At 43.6% G+C, this 14,673-nt stretch overlaps 1 protein-coding gene across 3 annotated transcripts in view; it reads left to right on the top strand.

Annotated features, from left to right (window-relative positions):
- Positions 1-14,673, top strand: part of ZNF277 (zinc finger protein 277) — a 92,411-nt gene that overhangs the window by 36,326 nt on the left and 41,412 nt on the right. For all 3 annotated transcript variants that reach the window (XR_012666514.1, XM_075124424.1, XM_048836089.2), the window contains exons 2-4: positions 5,639-5,837; positions 11,742-11,830; positions 13,133-13,215. Coding sequence is in view for 2 of the 3 variants with exons in the window: in XM_075124424.1 (XP_074980525.1) it covers positions 5,639-5,837; positions 11,742-11,830; positions 13,133-13,215 (371 nt within the window). In the remaining variant the exon portion in view is untranslated. The remainder of the gene's footprint in view (positions 1-5,638; positions 5,838-11,741; positions 11,831-13,132; positions 13,216-14,673) is intronic.

The raw sequence follows: 14,673 nt of genomic DNA on the forward strand, positions 1-14,673 counted from the left end.
GCCACAGCCTCAGCCTCAAGCACTTCTGCTGTTTTCTATAGATTAAACAACTGGTGGATGTCACCCATTAGTGCCTTCCATATAACAATACTCCCATCTCAGCTCTGCCTGTCCTCCCAATAGAGTTTAGTATGTCGACATGCTGAATGACTTGTGTCCCAGCCAGAAAAAAAGAATAATGGGAAGCATAGGGGTATGCATACAGACCCTGGCATGGAGAGCAGATCTAGTCTGGCTTGAGGAGGGGAGTGGGGCACGCAGAACCCCTGATGGGGGGAGAGATTAGGGGACCCTGGTTTGAGGTGGGGGGTAAGACAGAGCCCCTGGCATGGGAGCCCTGCTGTGGATGAAGGAAGGGATGAGGGACATGGAGTGAGGGATCAAGGAAGCACACAGCCCCTGCTGTTAGGAGGGTCAAAGGGGAATCCAGGTATGGGGAGAATGGGAGTGCACACAGTTCCTGCCGTGGAGGGGGATGGGGGGGGCATATGAAGAAAGTGGGAATGGGGGTGCACGCAGCTGCTGATGTGGCAGGAGAGTGGTATAGGAGGGGGAAGTGGGGATCACACAGAACCCCTGGCAGGGGGAAGACTGGAGGGAGTAGCAGGGGTCCCTGAAAAGCAGGGGGATGAGAGGATGGCAAACAAGGAGCTGTGGGGCAGTGGAGAATAGAGGGATGGAAAGAGCCCCTGGTGTGTGAAGTAAGACCAGCTGACACACTCTTCAAAGTGTGCGACACCCTGCCCCTCGCCTCAGTCTACAGTTCTCTAACAGCTCTTTTATAATAAGGTGACCCCGCTGGAACCACATTTGGAACAGTAGTTTGAGTTTTGAATAATATTTATTTGTACTACTATGTGTGTGCCCTGTGGTGGTTACATTTTAATCCATTTAAGCACTGTGCTGAAGGCTGTAGAGTTTTGTTCTGTACTACCTATTTATTCTGCTGCTCAGTGTTTTGCAGCAGAGAAGTACCAAGGATATTTTCATGTAATTTATCTCTAGTTCCCTTCCTTTATTTTCCTCTGCACTAAATTCCATAAACTACTTCAGTTGCCCATGCTTCTAGTCTAGCAGTCTACTTTTAATTACCTTTCCTCTGTATAGTCTACTCCCCCAGTTACATATCAGCATATTTGTTCACCTGTGTTTCTTGCCTCCTGCAATTCACTGATATAACAAGATGAACATCACAGCTAGTGATCCCTTTGGCACACCACAGATCAACTCCCTCCAACCCAGATGGTTGCCACTCATAAGTACCCCTTGTTCTCAGTAACGAGGTCAGTTCCTTGTCCATGTCAAGAACTCTCTCTCCCCCATGTTAATGTATCTTTTTAAACAGGTTTCTTGTGATGGAGTTGATCAGGTAAGAGTCCAGATAAATAAATGGCCAAGCTGTTGAAATGCGGCATTCCAACAGATCCAACTCAGAAGAGAACAAATCAGTAGTCTGCCCACCCTAGACACAAATTAACTGGCTGACAAACTATCTTCTTTAGCTCTGTTGACATCAGTGAGAATCAGCAGCTGCAGAGGAAATGGAATTGCTCTGCTTTCCTCCACAGAAACAGGTCACTGATTCTGCAGGCTATAATACAATACTTACTATAAGGATTCACAAGCCTTAGAAACTTTCATGCTGCAGGTAGAATCACTATTTTTGGTCAGGAAAGCAGAGCCTATTCCTTGTTAGTCTGCAGAGCCAGAAAGGGCAGATAAATGCACAGAGAGCAAACTAGAAACGCTACTCCATTTAATGTAGACACTGTTGTCCCTAAAAGAATGAAAACTACAATATGAAAACATTGGTACTGCTCCAACTCGGCTATGAAAAAGATTGAGGAGGATGAGGCAGAGATGGGCTGACATGCAGGTAAATTATACTCCAAAGTTTCTTTCTTATTATTACTTCAGAATAGAATTAGGCTAGCTATGCTGTTGCTCCTAGGGATGTTATAGTGTATGTGTTTGCATTCTTACAACCACACAGCACAGGACAAATTGTATTATGGGAGCTGAATTCAATGCATATTCACTGTCAGTCTTTTTTCAGCCACACTTGTTGGTGCATTCCCAGAAAGTTTGGGCTTCTTGAACATCATGAGTCAGAAAAAATAAAAATAAAAAAGCAAAATATAAACTCTTGCCGGTTTACCATTACTAATAGGACAGATTGTCCACAATCCCAGATTCCAATTTACTTTAGGATTATGCAATCACTAGCTATTTATTGTGCAGGCCAAAATTTGTCACTCATAAGCCTAAGGGCCCTTCTCTCATGTCATCAGGAAGTATTATTAGTCTTGTTAATTACACTTCTCCAATCCACCAGGAGATTTTCAGATAAAAGGTGCTCTGTATTATGTAAAAGTAAAGTGCTGGGTTAAAGCAAGTTTTCTTTGAGATAAATACATCTATTAATTTCTGAATCATCAAGAGAGCTTCACAAATACAGCTGCATCATTTTCCAGTGTGCTGTTCCTGCAGCAGTGTGAATCACAAAGAGAAAATGGTTGGTTCCCTCTTCCCCTGCCCGTCCAGCTGAACAAGTTGTAAAGTTGGCTTCAGGCCAAAAGGGTCAAGAAGACTGCTTGATTTTGCCAGAACACAGGAGCTGTGTCTGATTTACTTAACTTTGCTTTCTAATGTTCATGTGCTTAAAGCCTACGGTCTATGTATCTTTGAAACTGGTGTTCTTCTGTAATGAAGATTTCTTTGGAAAATTAGTGCTACGTTTTTGTTTTTTTTTTAGTTCCAAGCCAATGGAACTTATTGAGATGTCCTTTATTGAGTTAAACTCATAGGGCCTGCTGCTATAGGCCTCAGTTGCTGTATATCAGGCTTCTGTGAAGGTACACTTATTTACACCAGCAGAGGATCTGGCCCATCATCCCACTGACGATAAATTTATCGATGTTCTGCAGGGCCAGCATGCCCAAATCTGCTGTGGGACAAGGAGAAGAGGCAGCCCTTCTTCAAGTCCAGTCCATCCACCTACTGAGAGCAATCCATGAACTCTAAACCCCCATGAACCAGGAGGTGGTCAGTCGTTGACTTAGCCCTGAATAAATGATTAACTGTGCTCTTGTTCCCGTTCGTTATTGTACAAAACTGGGCCATTGGAAATAGTGATGCCTTATGTTACCGGCTTTGCCCATTACTTTGGGTTATGCTTATTTTTTAGGGTTACTCTTCTGGGGGTGGGGGGGCGGTTCTGTCTTCTGTCAGTGTACTGCTTGTGTCACTTGTGTTCTCATGTGGAGCTCTACTTCTTCCTGCTGCAAGTTCCCTCCCAGTGGAGCTATCCTGCAAGACCTAGGTTCTCTAGGGCTGGGTTCTTCCAGCCCCAGAATCAGACTCACGTGCGCACACATTAATAGAACGTGTCTGAGAGGACTGGGCTAATCAGCACTCCCAATCTGACCCCTTATATGTCCCTGGACTCAGCAGGCTGGGTTGAGCAGCACCTCCAAGCTGCCAGCCTCCTATGCCATGGGCACCGAACAGGAATAGAGTTCGCCTGAGCATGCTGGGTCGAGCAGTACTTTCCATCTGCCACCCTCATATGCCCCTGGATTCAGCAGACTGGGTTGAGCAGCACTTCCATGCTGCCACCCTCATAGGTCCCAGGTTCAGCACGTCCCTATCCCAGTTTTCACGTTACGATTGTTCTGGTAGTAACCCACTTGATGAGCAAACCTCACAGGATTTTTGGGCACTGCAGGGATCTTTTAGCTTAGGTACGAGGAGCGTTGCTACAGAGCGAATGAGGAAACCGAAAAAACCCACCGGGTGAGGGGGGAGAGAGAAGCACCCAGCTTAATTATGAAAGTTATTTATTGCCAGGTAATAACCATAGCGGAGCCAAACAAACAAAACAGTTATGATATTAAATCTAACTTAAATTTGAGTATAAAAGTCAGGTTTAGAAAACTATAGCTGATCACACTAGTCAGGGTCAGAAGGTTATACGTAGAGAAAGAAAGAGCTGGATTGTCACCACTGCTTGAAGCTTTAATCAGTTGGGGGTCCGGAGTGTTGGAGACAGGTAGAGCCTCCAGCACGATCACTCAGGAGAAGATGAAGTCCCCAGGGAACTGATTCAGATTTTGGATCCAGGCATCAGGATATTAGCTTAAGCATGGTTAGGGGTTTTTGTAGAGAAACAACAATGGTTCAAGGGAGAACACTAGATTTGTTTATGTGTAAACTGGTGGCTCAAGCGAGTATACCAAAGTTGTTTTGTTCGGACTAGACAATGGGAGCTGATCATTCCTGGCTATGGGTGGTGGTCCTTTGTGGGAGCTCACAGTGCAATTAGGGAGCTTCACTATTTTGGATACCAATATAGGATTTATTACTAGAATTGGTTTGATAACTACTGAGCTGGGTGTATGCAGGTATGGGTTCATTAACACCTAGAACAGAGATCCACTGTCATGCAGTGCTTCCCAGAGTTCTGTGCAGTTCTTGCCTTGGAGTCTCTGTTCTCCATTTTGTATGCTAATGGAGATGCCTCCTTGTCCCATCTTGGATGCAAATGAGGCTAGGGGAGTTTCCTTAATCCTGTCATCCTTATCCCAGGGGTTTAGGTATGTCTCCCACTACCTTTTCATTGCTTTTTGTAAGTCTTTCTTCTGATAGGTTTTGGTTCAAGCAGAGTCTGGGGGGAGGAAGGTCTTTCATGACTCAGACAGGCTGGGTACTGCACCCTGGTTCCCCAAGAACACAGAGCTGATAGGTAATACTTAATATGTGGGTCATAACAGCTCCTTTCCCAGCACATGCACAGCTGAGAAATGTTTCAGCAGATCCAGCTCCTCCAGTGGAGGCCTCTCCATCAGCAAAAACCACATCTGTGCGACAAGAAACGTTTTGAGTCAAACTAACAGATGCCTGGTGGAACAAGGCAAATTATTTATATAATCATACAAAAGTGAGTGAGTGTTAAAAGGTTCCTGTAAACAAGAGATGGTCTGTACTAACAGGGATCAATTCACATGCAAAAACAGCCCACCCTATACAATCTAACCTTTTATTATCAGGTTATTATTATAACCTGAGGAAGACCTGAGGAAGAGTTCGAAAGTTCGTCTCTCTCACCAACAGAAGTTTGTCCAATAAAAGACATTACCTCACCTACCTTGTCAACCTAACACACATCCCTCACACACACCAGCATGTGGGCTAGTTTCTGAGAAAATAAAGTGCGTCCAACTTATGGGAAGAAGCTTCCCTGCACTAATAACCAACACACATATCACCCAGACCATACTACATGACACATACACCCTGCCTTAATGTCAGTCATGGATCACAGTTAGAGCTTGTTCCCCTGTGCTGTCAGAGCCTCATCAACCCACTCTAGAAGTGGTGCCATTGGCTGCCTTTGAGGAAGAAACATTTGGTGGCCTTGCTAATAAATCTGCTCCTTGCTGTTGTTGGCGGAAGCCATGTTAAAGCAACAAAAGCTGTTTTCCCTTGCTCCTGATTCTACCTACACTGCTTACGAGTCATCCATACAAAATAGGTTTTTGAAAGAATGTTGGTTTATTTAAGATTATTTTGGAGATTAAAGGAGAAATTGAAGTCCAACAAAGATTTTTTTTTTTTTTTTTGCTTTTGTTTCCTTCAGATAGTGAGTGTATTTTGGAGCCGCTGTCTTTGCCAGAAAGTCCATGTGGTGTAGCTGCTGTGGAAGAGTCTCCATCTGTGCCTTGTATTTTCTGTGAAGAATATTTTCCACAAGCAGAACAAGACCAACTTCTGAAGCACATGATTATTGAACACAAGCTTGTCATAGCAGATGTCAAGCTGGTTGCAGATTTCAGAAGGTAAATTTTTCTCAGTTAAAATAGATCATGCAAATGTGTAAATAAGATGCGTACCGTGGATCACCTGGTATGTAACTTTTTGATACTTTTTTGGAACATTTGCAAACTGTTATCTAACAGTGTTGGTTTGATGTTATTTATAGTGTATTGCTTGAAACATACAAATAGGTAATTGTGATTGGTAGTTAGGACTTAGGAATTGCCAACTGGCAAGAAACCAGTTGTCCAGCTAATCAATAGCAATGTCAGTGTCTTCAGATGAAGCTATTTTGTTGTATTGACAAGTTTTGTTGATTTCATAAAGCACACTGTGTCAAAGGGCTGACCTCTCCAGGGTGTCCCCTTGTAGCCTCAGAAAGGGCCCTGCAAGGAGTCCCATGCCTCAATATCCCTCTTTCACGCACTTAGTTCCCCTCTTCTCAGGGTCCTTTCACCTGCCCACATTCATTTTCCTGTGTGGTATGGCAGCCCTCCTGGCACACCTTCAGTAGTGGGCTATGACAGAACAGACGTGTCTGCCTCACTTTCCCCTTTCTTCTGGAGTCCCAGTAATTCCACACCAGTTTTCAGAATAGAAATAGCCCTTTGAGAGAGAAATTTATTACAGAAAGTCCCTCAACCATAGTCGAGTTTCCCCAGCCCAGCCCAACCTCTACACGCACTTTTTCAAATCCGAACAGTCCATCCACACACCAAATACAGCTCCAGCATCTCACCATGCCTCCGGCTCTCAGGTACAGCTCCAATGTTTTGCACCACACCTCACCCCAGCCCCTCTGTATGCGGTGTTTCTCTGCTGTTTCCTTCCCAGTTATGATTTCAGCTTTTGCCTGGAAACATCAACAGATTCACCCCTTCATCATTCCCCAGCCTTCTGCCCTCTCTGTCCCCCAGCTTCAGCTCCCTGACTCAAAGAGCCAGCAGGCATCTCCCTCTGCTGCTTTCAGCCTCCAGCCCTTTCGGGCCATGGCTCTCTGGCCTGGAGAAGTTTGTAGGTGAACCCCCCATACCCTGACTGCCCTCTGCTTTCACCCACCTGATCTGGCTTCACTGCTCAACAAGGGAACTCTCACCACTCCCTCTTTCAGGCATCCCCTCTCTGAAGACAGAAAATATGATGTTGCCTCTATATAAATCCATGGAACGCCACCATCTTGAATACTGTGTGCAGATGTGGTCACCCCATCTCAAAAAAGATATATTAGAATTGGAAAAGATTCAGAAAAGGGCAATAAAAATGATTAGGGGTATGGAGTGTCTGCCATATGAGGAGAGATTAATAAGGCTGGCACTTTTCAGCATGGAAAAAAGACGACTAAGGAGGGATATGATAGAGGTCTATAAAATCATGACTGGTGTGGAGAAAGTAAATAAGGAAGTGTTATTTACTCCTCCCCTTAACACAAGAACTAGGAGTCACCAAATGAACTTAATAGGCAGCAGGTTTAAAGCAAACAGAAGGAAGTATTTTTTCACACAATGCACAGTCAACCTGTGGAACTCCAGAGGATGTTGTGAGGGCCAAGACTATAACAGGGTTCAAAAAAGAACTAAATAAATTCGCAAAAAGAAAAGGAGTAACTTGTGGCACCTTAGAGACTAACAAATTTACTTGAGCATAAGCTTTCGTGAGCTACAGCTCACTTCATCGGATGCAGCTTATGCTCAAATACATTTGTTAATCTCTAAGGTGCCACAAGTACTCCTTTTCTTTTTGCGAATACAGACTAACACAGCTGCTACTCTGAAACCTAAATAAATTCATGGTGGATAGGTCCATCAATAGCTATTGGCCAGGATAGGCAGGGATGGTGTCCCTAGCTTCTGTTTGCCAGAAGCTGGGAATGGGTGACAGGGGATGGATCACTTGATGATTACCTGTTCTGTTCATTCCCTCTGGGGCATCTGGTATTGTCCACTGTTGGAAGACAGGATACTGGGCTAGATGGACTTTTGGTCTGCCCAGTATGGCTGTTCTTATGACGCTCTCAGCCCAGCTCTGCTCTTCTGAGCTCCCTCTCCGGACTCTGGGTACTGAGCTCTCTCTTTCTGGACTCTATGTTCTCTCTTGCCTTTGGGGTGTCTCTCATGTATAGCTTCCAAGGGACCCCCTGTTGTCCTCATTACACCAAACTAGGGTGTATCTGGACTGGAGGAGGAGAGCTGGACCTGATTTTATTTGAAGGGCCAGCTATCTTGTTAGACACACATTTTGGTTTATCTACTTTTTTTCTGTTTTTGATTACCTTCCTCTCATTCTGAGGCCTTATTCCCATCTCTGCATGGCTACTGTCTAGCTAGTTCTTTCTGTCTTGCCTTGTTCTCTATCACTGGGCGTGAGTAATTCAGAATTTAGTGATGGGAGGGTTGCCTAAGAAGTCGTATCAATTTACCTTAATTAGGCCTGTATTGTTCCATTTCGTTTCCACTTTATCCTTGACTGTGCCATGCAGTATTGCCACTTCTGTGTAACTGAGATCCCTTCCACAGTTACATCATTGGTCATCCCAGCTCTCTCCTACATCTCCCTCAGCAGCTAGCTCAGGTCCAGCTGGCTCACAAATCTAGATGTGGATTTGTGTATAATCTCTTGCTTGGAACTCTACCCTACCGCATGGTACTGTGTGGTATTAGGCCACCAGGCTGGCTCGTATCTACTCTTTTTTGTTGTTTGCTTTGTTGAAATGATACGTTTTAGTAGGTAAATTATCCACTTAAAACAAAGTAGGTCTTGGCACTTACACAATACCCACTTTTCTGGATTCTTGTGATCAGGCTCACTTACAAAGCAGTGATTTATGTCTAAATACCATGGTTTACAGTGAAAGATTAAGATGAAACATGGGAAATGAAAAGTAGGCCACATAAAATCCTAAGAATCATTCATTTGTTCAGAAGTGTAAGCTTAACATTGCTAAAATCAAATAACGGCACTTGTTTCTGTTTGCAATCTTCTTTGGAGATAATGCTAATTTCTTCATATAAACAAAAAATGAAGTGTTCACTAAAGGAATGCTAATTAAATGGTGCTGTTGGGATTGTTCTTGCTACAGAAATGTAATTTAAAATCACCTTTTCTAGAAAATTGCTATTTAGATTCTCTTCCCTGCTAATGCAAGTGGAAAGGAACCAAACCTGATTCAAAGTGGCAGCAGGATGTGAAATGGTGAACCTCCAACTTTGCAGCATGCTCTGCCTTGCTTGCTGTACTGTCTCCAGTTCTGCAGAAGCCCTGTTACTCCTACAATGTGAGGTTAGACTTTTTAGCTATTGAAGGGGCTTGCCAGAGTAGGAGGGAGCTGGAGGGACCTCTTGTCCACAGCATTTTAGCCTGCAAATCCCTGGAGAATCCTTCCTCTTAGAAGATGACTATTCAGGGCAACAAGGAAACTTGGCTATACACAAAATACACCAACTGAAAAAAACACCAACATTTTTCTCCTGTCTTTCAGTTGTAAGAATTATAATTGATCCTTACAACAATAGTATCTGAAATGTTTTAACTTACCAATGTGGATTTTTAAAAACATTCGTAGCATCTACTTAACAGAATATAATTTCCACTGACAACTTGGGCTTTGATCTTGCACACAGTTACACGTTATGCTCGTGAGTTGTCCCATTGAGTCACCTCATGAGTAAAGTTAACCACATATGTTTTCAGGATCATGTTTAATTTTAGTATTCCAAATAACTAGCAGCTAGACTGTTCTGGTTTACTTCCCGCGCCCCGACCAAATCCTTAGCTTTTTGGAACAAGGACTGTCCCTTATCTGTTTGTACAGTAACTCCTAACATATGGGAGCCCTTGTCTTGGTTGGGGCTTGTTAGTCCTACTGTAATTCAAGTAATAAATAATAACAAAATCTTGGTTTAAACTTTCTAAAACATTAATTGCAATTGTTGCAGGATTTTCTGGAGAAATCTTCTTTCCCAGTTGAGGGTGGTTAGAGTTGGTTTTGTTGTTGGTTTTGTTTTTTGGTGGGTGGCAGAGGAAGGGTTTTTCTGCATTTCTACTTCTGTTAGCCTAGCTACAGGCCTCAATTTGTTCCTCTGCAAAAGAAAAATCTTCTCTGAGTGGAGACTCTTTTTGTCCCAAATTTCTTGCAGAGACATTCATTATCTCTTTGTTAAAGTTGAGATGTGGTTATAATATTTTGAGAGTCCTTTCAGTTTCTGACTAGAGTGACCTGGAGCTTCTCTACATGAATACTTTGTTCATGGTAGACTGGGGTGTACATCAACCCTGTACTATCCTGCCACACGCTAAATATCCATGTGGACATTGCTGCAGTGCACAAACATTTCCATAGTGCACTTTGACCTACACAGCTTTGGGAATAAATTAAAGCTCACTGCGGAACTGTTAGCATTGCAGCACTGTCTGTGTGGACAATTAGTGCAGGGCAGATTAACACCCTAGCTTGCTGGAAACTAAGTGTTGTGTAGACAAGCCCTTGGATTGCCGTATTTCCCTATGAATGCAGTCATAATTAACAGATTATAAGGCCAGAAGGAATCACTGTGATCCTCTAGTGTAGTAGTCCCCAAACTTTTCAGCGTCGTGCCCCCCTTACCTGTCTGCGACCCACTCTTCCCCTGGAGTCGGGAGCAGGGATGTGGACAGGGATATGGGAGCCGAGGCTGGGGATGCAGCTAGAGGCAGGTCTGAGGCCGGGAGCAGAGCCAGGGTCAGAAACGGAGCCACAGCCAGGGGCCAAGGGTGGGGCCACATCTGGGTGCAGAGCTGCGGCTGGGCTGCGGTCAGGAGCCAAGGCTGCGGGTGGGGATGGGCACGGGGCCAGGAACCTGGATTGGGGGTGGAGCTGGAGCGGAGTGGAGTGGGGCTGGGTGGCGCTCCCTCTCCACCCTCTGTGGGGGGGTGGCCTGGGCTCCGCTGCACCCCCCCGGACATTCCTGCCCCAGTTTGGGGACCTCTGCTCTATTGTCTGATCGCTTACATAATACCAGCTATAGAATTTCCCTGATTCAGTTTCTGTTTGAACTGGAGCATATCCTTTAGAAAAAACATCCAATCTTGATTTTAAAATTGCCAGTGATGGAGAATCTACCACAACCCTTGGTAAGTTGTTCCAGTGGTTAAGTAACTTCACCGTTAAGAACTTGAATTTGTCCAGCTTCAATATCCAGCCACTAGATATTGTTATACCTTGTGTGCCCATTACCAAATTTTTGGTATAAAAGCATTCAAGTTTCTCAAGTTGATGCTTCCATCATGTCTTGTATTTTTGCATGTGTCTCAAATAACTCTGAGTCTTAACCTGTTCCAGAAAGAGTAAACACTGGAGTGCTGTTAATGCAATCTTGTAAGATGAACTTCCATCCTGGTTTCTTGTTATGCAGCATCATTCTCCTTAGAACTTCAGAGTAGGAGAAGTTCACTAATTTAGAAACAAACATGAGAATATCTTCCTATTTTAGGACCTGCTCCAAAGTAAATGGAAATGGTAAATGGATATCACATATAGCTCCCATCTATATCTAGTATTTTGGGAATTTCTAAGTATTTCTTTTTAGTAAAAATGTAACCGAGTGATGGGTCTTTCTAAAGATGTGACCAACTCCCATTACTTATGTGAAGCTTGATCCAAAACTCATTGAAGCCAGTAGAATTCTTTTTCACTGACTTCAGTGAACTTTGGATCAGGCCTGTTTTTGCTGAAATCGGCTTAAGTGAAGCTGAATAACTTTCATGAATTGGAGAGCAATTTCACTTTAGTCTCGCAATACATGGCAGCTCTACAGAACCAGCATTGGATAAGTAATTTTACATTCAAAAAACTCTTTGACATAAGAATTAAAAGGATGGGAGTAGGATACAGCGGACCAGTAGTTTAAGAAATACACTATTCTTCCTTCACACACACGCGCTTTTTTTTTTAGATACATTTTATATTGGAAGAAGAGGTTCACGGAGCAGCCCATCACAGATTTCTGTAGTGTGATAAGAACAAATTCAGAAGCTCCAGTAGGTAAGTGTGCTCCTTATCTACCCTGCTTATTTCCTGACCTGATACACTGTGGCCTGTACTATAGGCTCAGTCCTTTAAAATGGTGAGCATCCGGGTACCAGTCCAGCAAAGTATTTACACATGTGGTTAAAGTTAAGCACATACTTAAGCTCCTACCTATTCAGCTCAGCACTTACATGCATGCTTAGGTCCACTGACTTCAGTGGGATTTAAATGCCTGGCTGAATAGGAATGAGCCTAAGTACATGCTTGAGTGTTTTGCTGGATCTGGGCTAGGGCGCTCAGCAACTTCCAGGATCAAGCCCTGGAAGCAGCATTGCTCTGCAAAGGGAGCTCAGGTACCAACTGTGTGAATGGGAGGCACAGTTCTCACAGAGCTGCCCCAATGTGCAGGGAAGCACACCCACTGAAATACTTCAGCTCTGCACACCTCTATGGCCAACTCTTGTGCACAGTTGGGTCATGGCCTCACTTCTTCTCCCACTCAGTGGGAACTATTACCACAGGAGGAAATATTCAGTGCACTAAGAATACCAAGACGGCAGTTGTGTCTGGCCTCTGCAAAAGATCATCTAAAGCTTCGACAGCTCTGCTTTTCTGGCACCATGGAACATTCTTTCTGGGCAGGAGACAGATCTTTCTCAGGGGCCAGTCCAAGGCTGTTGAATGAGCTTCCCCAGAAATTAAGGACCATCACAGACCTCACCAGCTTTATCTCCCAGTTCAGATCAAACTTCTTCAGTCTTGTTTTCTCTAATATAAACTCATAGCAGTGTGTATATAAAAATAAAACACAATCCACACACACACACACACACACACACACACACACACACACACACACACAATTCTCCTTCTGCTGAGAGAAAGAGAGCAAACCACATATTGCAGATGTTAGTTGCATCATTAAATACACAACTAGAACGTGTTCAGCTACAACAGTGACAAGGGCCATACAAGAACCTATATACAATAGAGGGGGCACAAGGAAGTGGGGAAGCTATGCAAAGGCTGTGCACATTCTGGCCTTATATAAATCGACTGGTGGTATAAATGGCTGCAAGTCCATTTATATTAATGGGATTTTGCCTAGCTATGCCTGGCTTTGACCCACAAATAACTCCAGCAGTGTAAAATAAAACTGTAGTTCTCTTAAAATGAAAATTACATTAATTTTTTAAATATTTAACTGAAACAGTCTAATTATATCTGAGGCTGGGGGGAAAAATTAAGGTTGAGCATGTTACAGGGCAAAACAGCTGCAAATGTCTCCTTTACGTTTATTTTCTAATCTCTTAACAGAGGAACAGGACAATTATTTTCTTTTATGTGATGTTTTACCAGAAGACAGATTACTAAGAGAACAGCTCCAGCAAAAGAGACTGGTAAGTAATTATTTTGAGGACTAAGTACCTTAAGAAACTGAAACAACATAATGTAAAATCAAATATGTACATTTGTATGGAATTAGAGGAAGGTATTTTATGCTAAACTGCAGAGATAAATCTTAATTTTAGCTTGTTTCCCCGATTGCCAGTTTAAAAACACAACAACAAAACACATTTTCTTGGCGTAGTTTTACCTGCAGGCTGTATGTCAGTGTTCACTCCAGTGGGAAATATGCCCAGAGCAAAAAAAGAGCTGAATGTGCTGAATAATTTTTTCTCGCAAGTATGTGATATGCATTAGCACAAATTTTCCTGTGCGTAATAATAATACGCCAATCCTGTGGTTTAAAAAATGGGAAGACCAGAATGGCATTTTGAGGTCTTACAAAGGCAAATCCTCTTGCTAGCCCCCCTTCCCCATCCAACCCAGTAGCTGTGGCTTGGCAGATGAGAGGGAAGCTGTATCTTTTCTTAGCCACTCTGCAGAGCAACATTAGCCCACTGGCTGAAGAAGTGCTCTAGCCCAATGCACCCCACCGTCACATGAGAGCGCACCAGAGTATTGGGCCGCAATGAATCCTCTGGGCCTGTGGAATATGTGTATCCCTGGCACAGTACTCCAAATCCTCCTTTCCCTTCCCACTTCCTCCCCCCACACACGTTAGCTTCACTGCCAGGGGTTCTCTGTGCCTTCAGAGGAGGAAGCAGGAGTTGCCCTACAATGTGAAATCTTCATTGCTGTGTACATTCTGTGGAACTGCAGTGATAGCACCAGTGGGTAGGTAGATGGGGAGGGGGAAACAGATAGTAAATCCATTGGTCCCTACCCTGCTCCTCTTCTGATCTGTTCAGAGAACCTGGGTACACCAAATTGTAAATTCTTTGGGGCAGGGTCCATGTCTTCCAGCATGTGTTCACAGTGCTTACATACAGTCAGGTCCACTCCCAATCAGGGCCTTTGTGCGATACCACAATAAAAATAGCCCAGGGAGTCTATTAGGGACTTCCTCGGCTGCAGCCAGAAGTGCAGGATTTGGCCCAAAGCAAACATTGCTTTTATCAAAGGTTAACTGTGAAGTAAAGAAAAAAAAATTAAAATGTTTGTGCCCTTTATTGCTGTTTTATGAAACTTAAAGAATCCATAATTTTTTCTGCCCTTTTCTGAATCTTAGAAATGTCAGATCCTGACTTTCTGCTTTTTATTGAAAACCTGAGCCTGAACCCTGAGCTGAAGCTGCAGCTGTGGCTAAGAAAGTCACAGCTCAGGTTTCAGCAATAAAGGCATCCAGTTTTTCACTTCCCTTTGCTGCAATCTGAGTGTTTATTTGCAGGTAAAACAGTTATTTTGCTTTGCGAAGCCCTCTGCCTCTGAATAAATCCAACATTTAAGAGTCAGCTGACAAATAGGTTTGTGTGAGTTGTACAAAAGAAAAGATCAGAACTAATATGGCTTCC

This window comes from Caretta caretta, chromosome 1, assembly GCF_965140235.1.
Source record: "Caretta caretta isolate rCarCar2 chromosome 1, rCarCar1.hap1, whole genome shotgun sequence".
Lineage (NCBI taxonomy): Eukaryota > Metazoa > Chordata > Testudines > Cheloniidae > Caretta > Caretta caretta.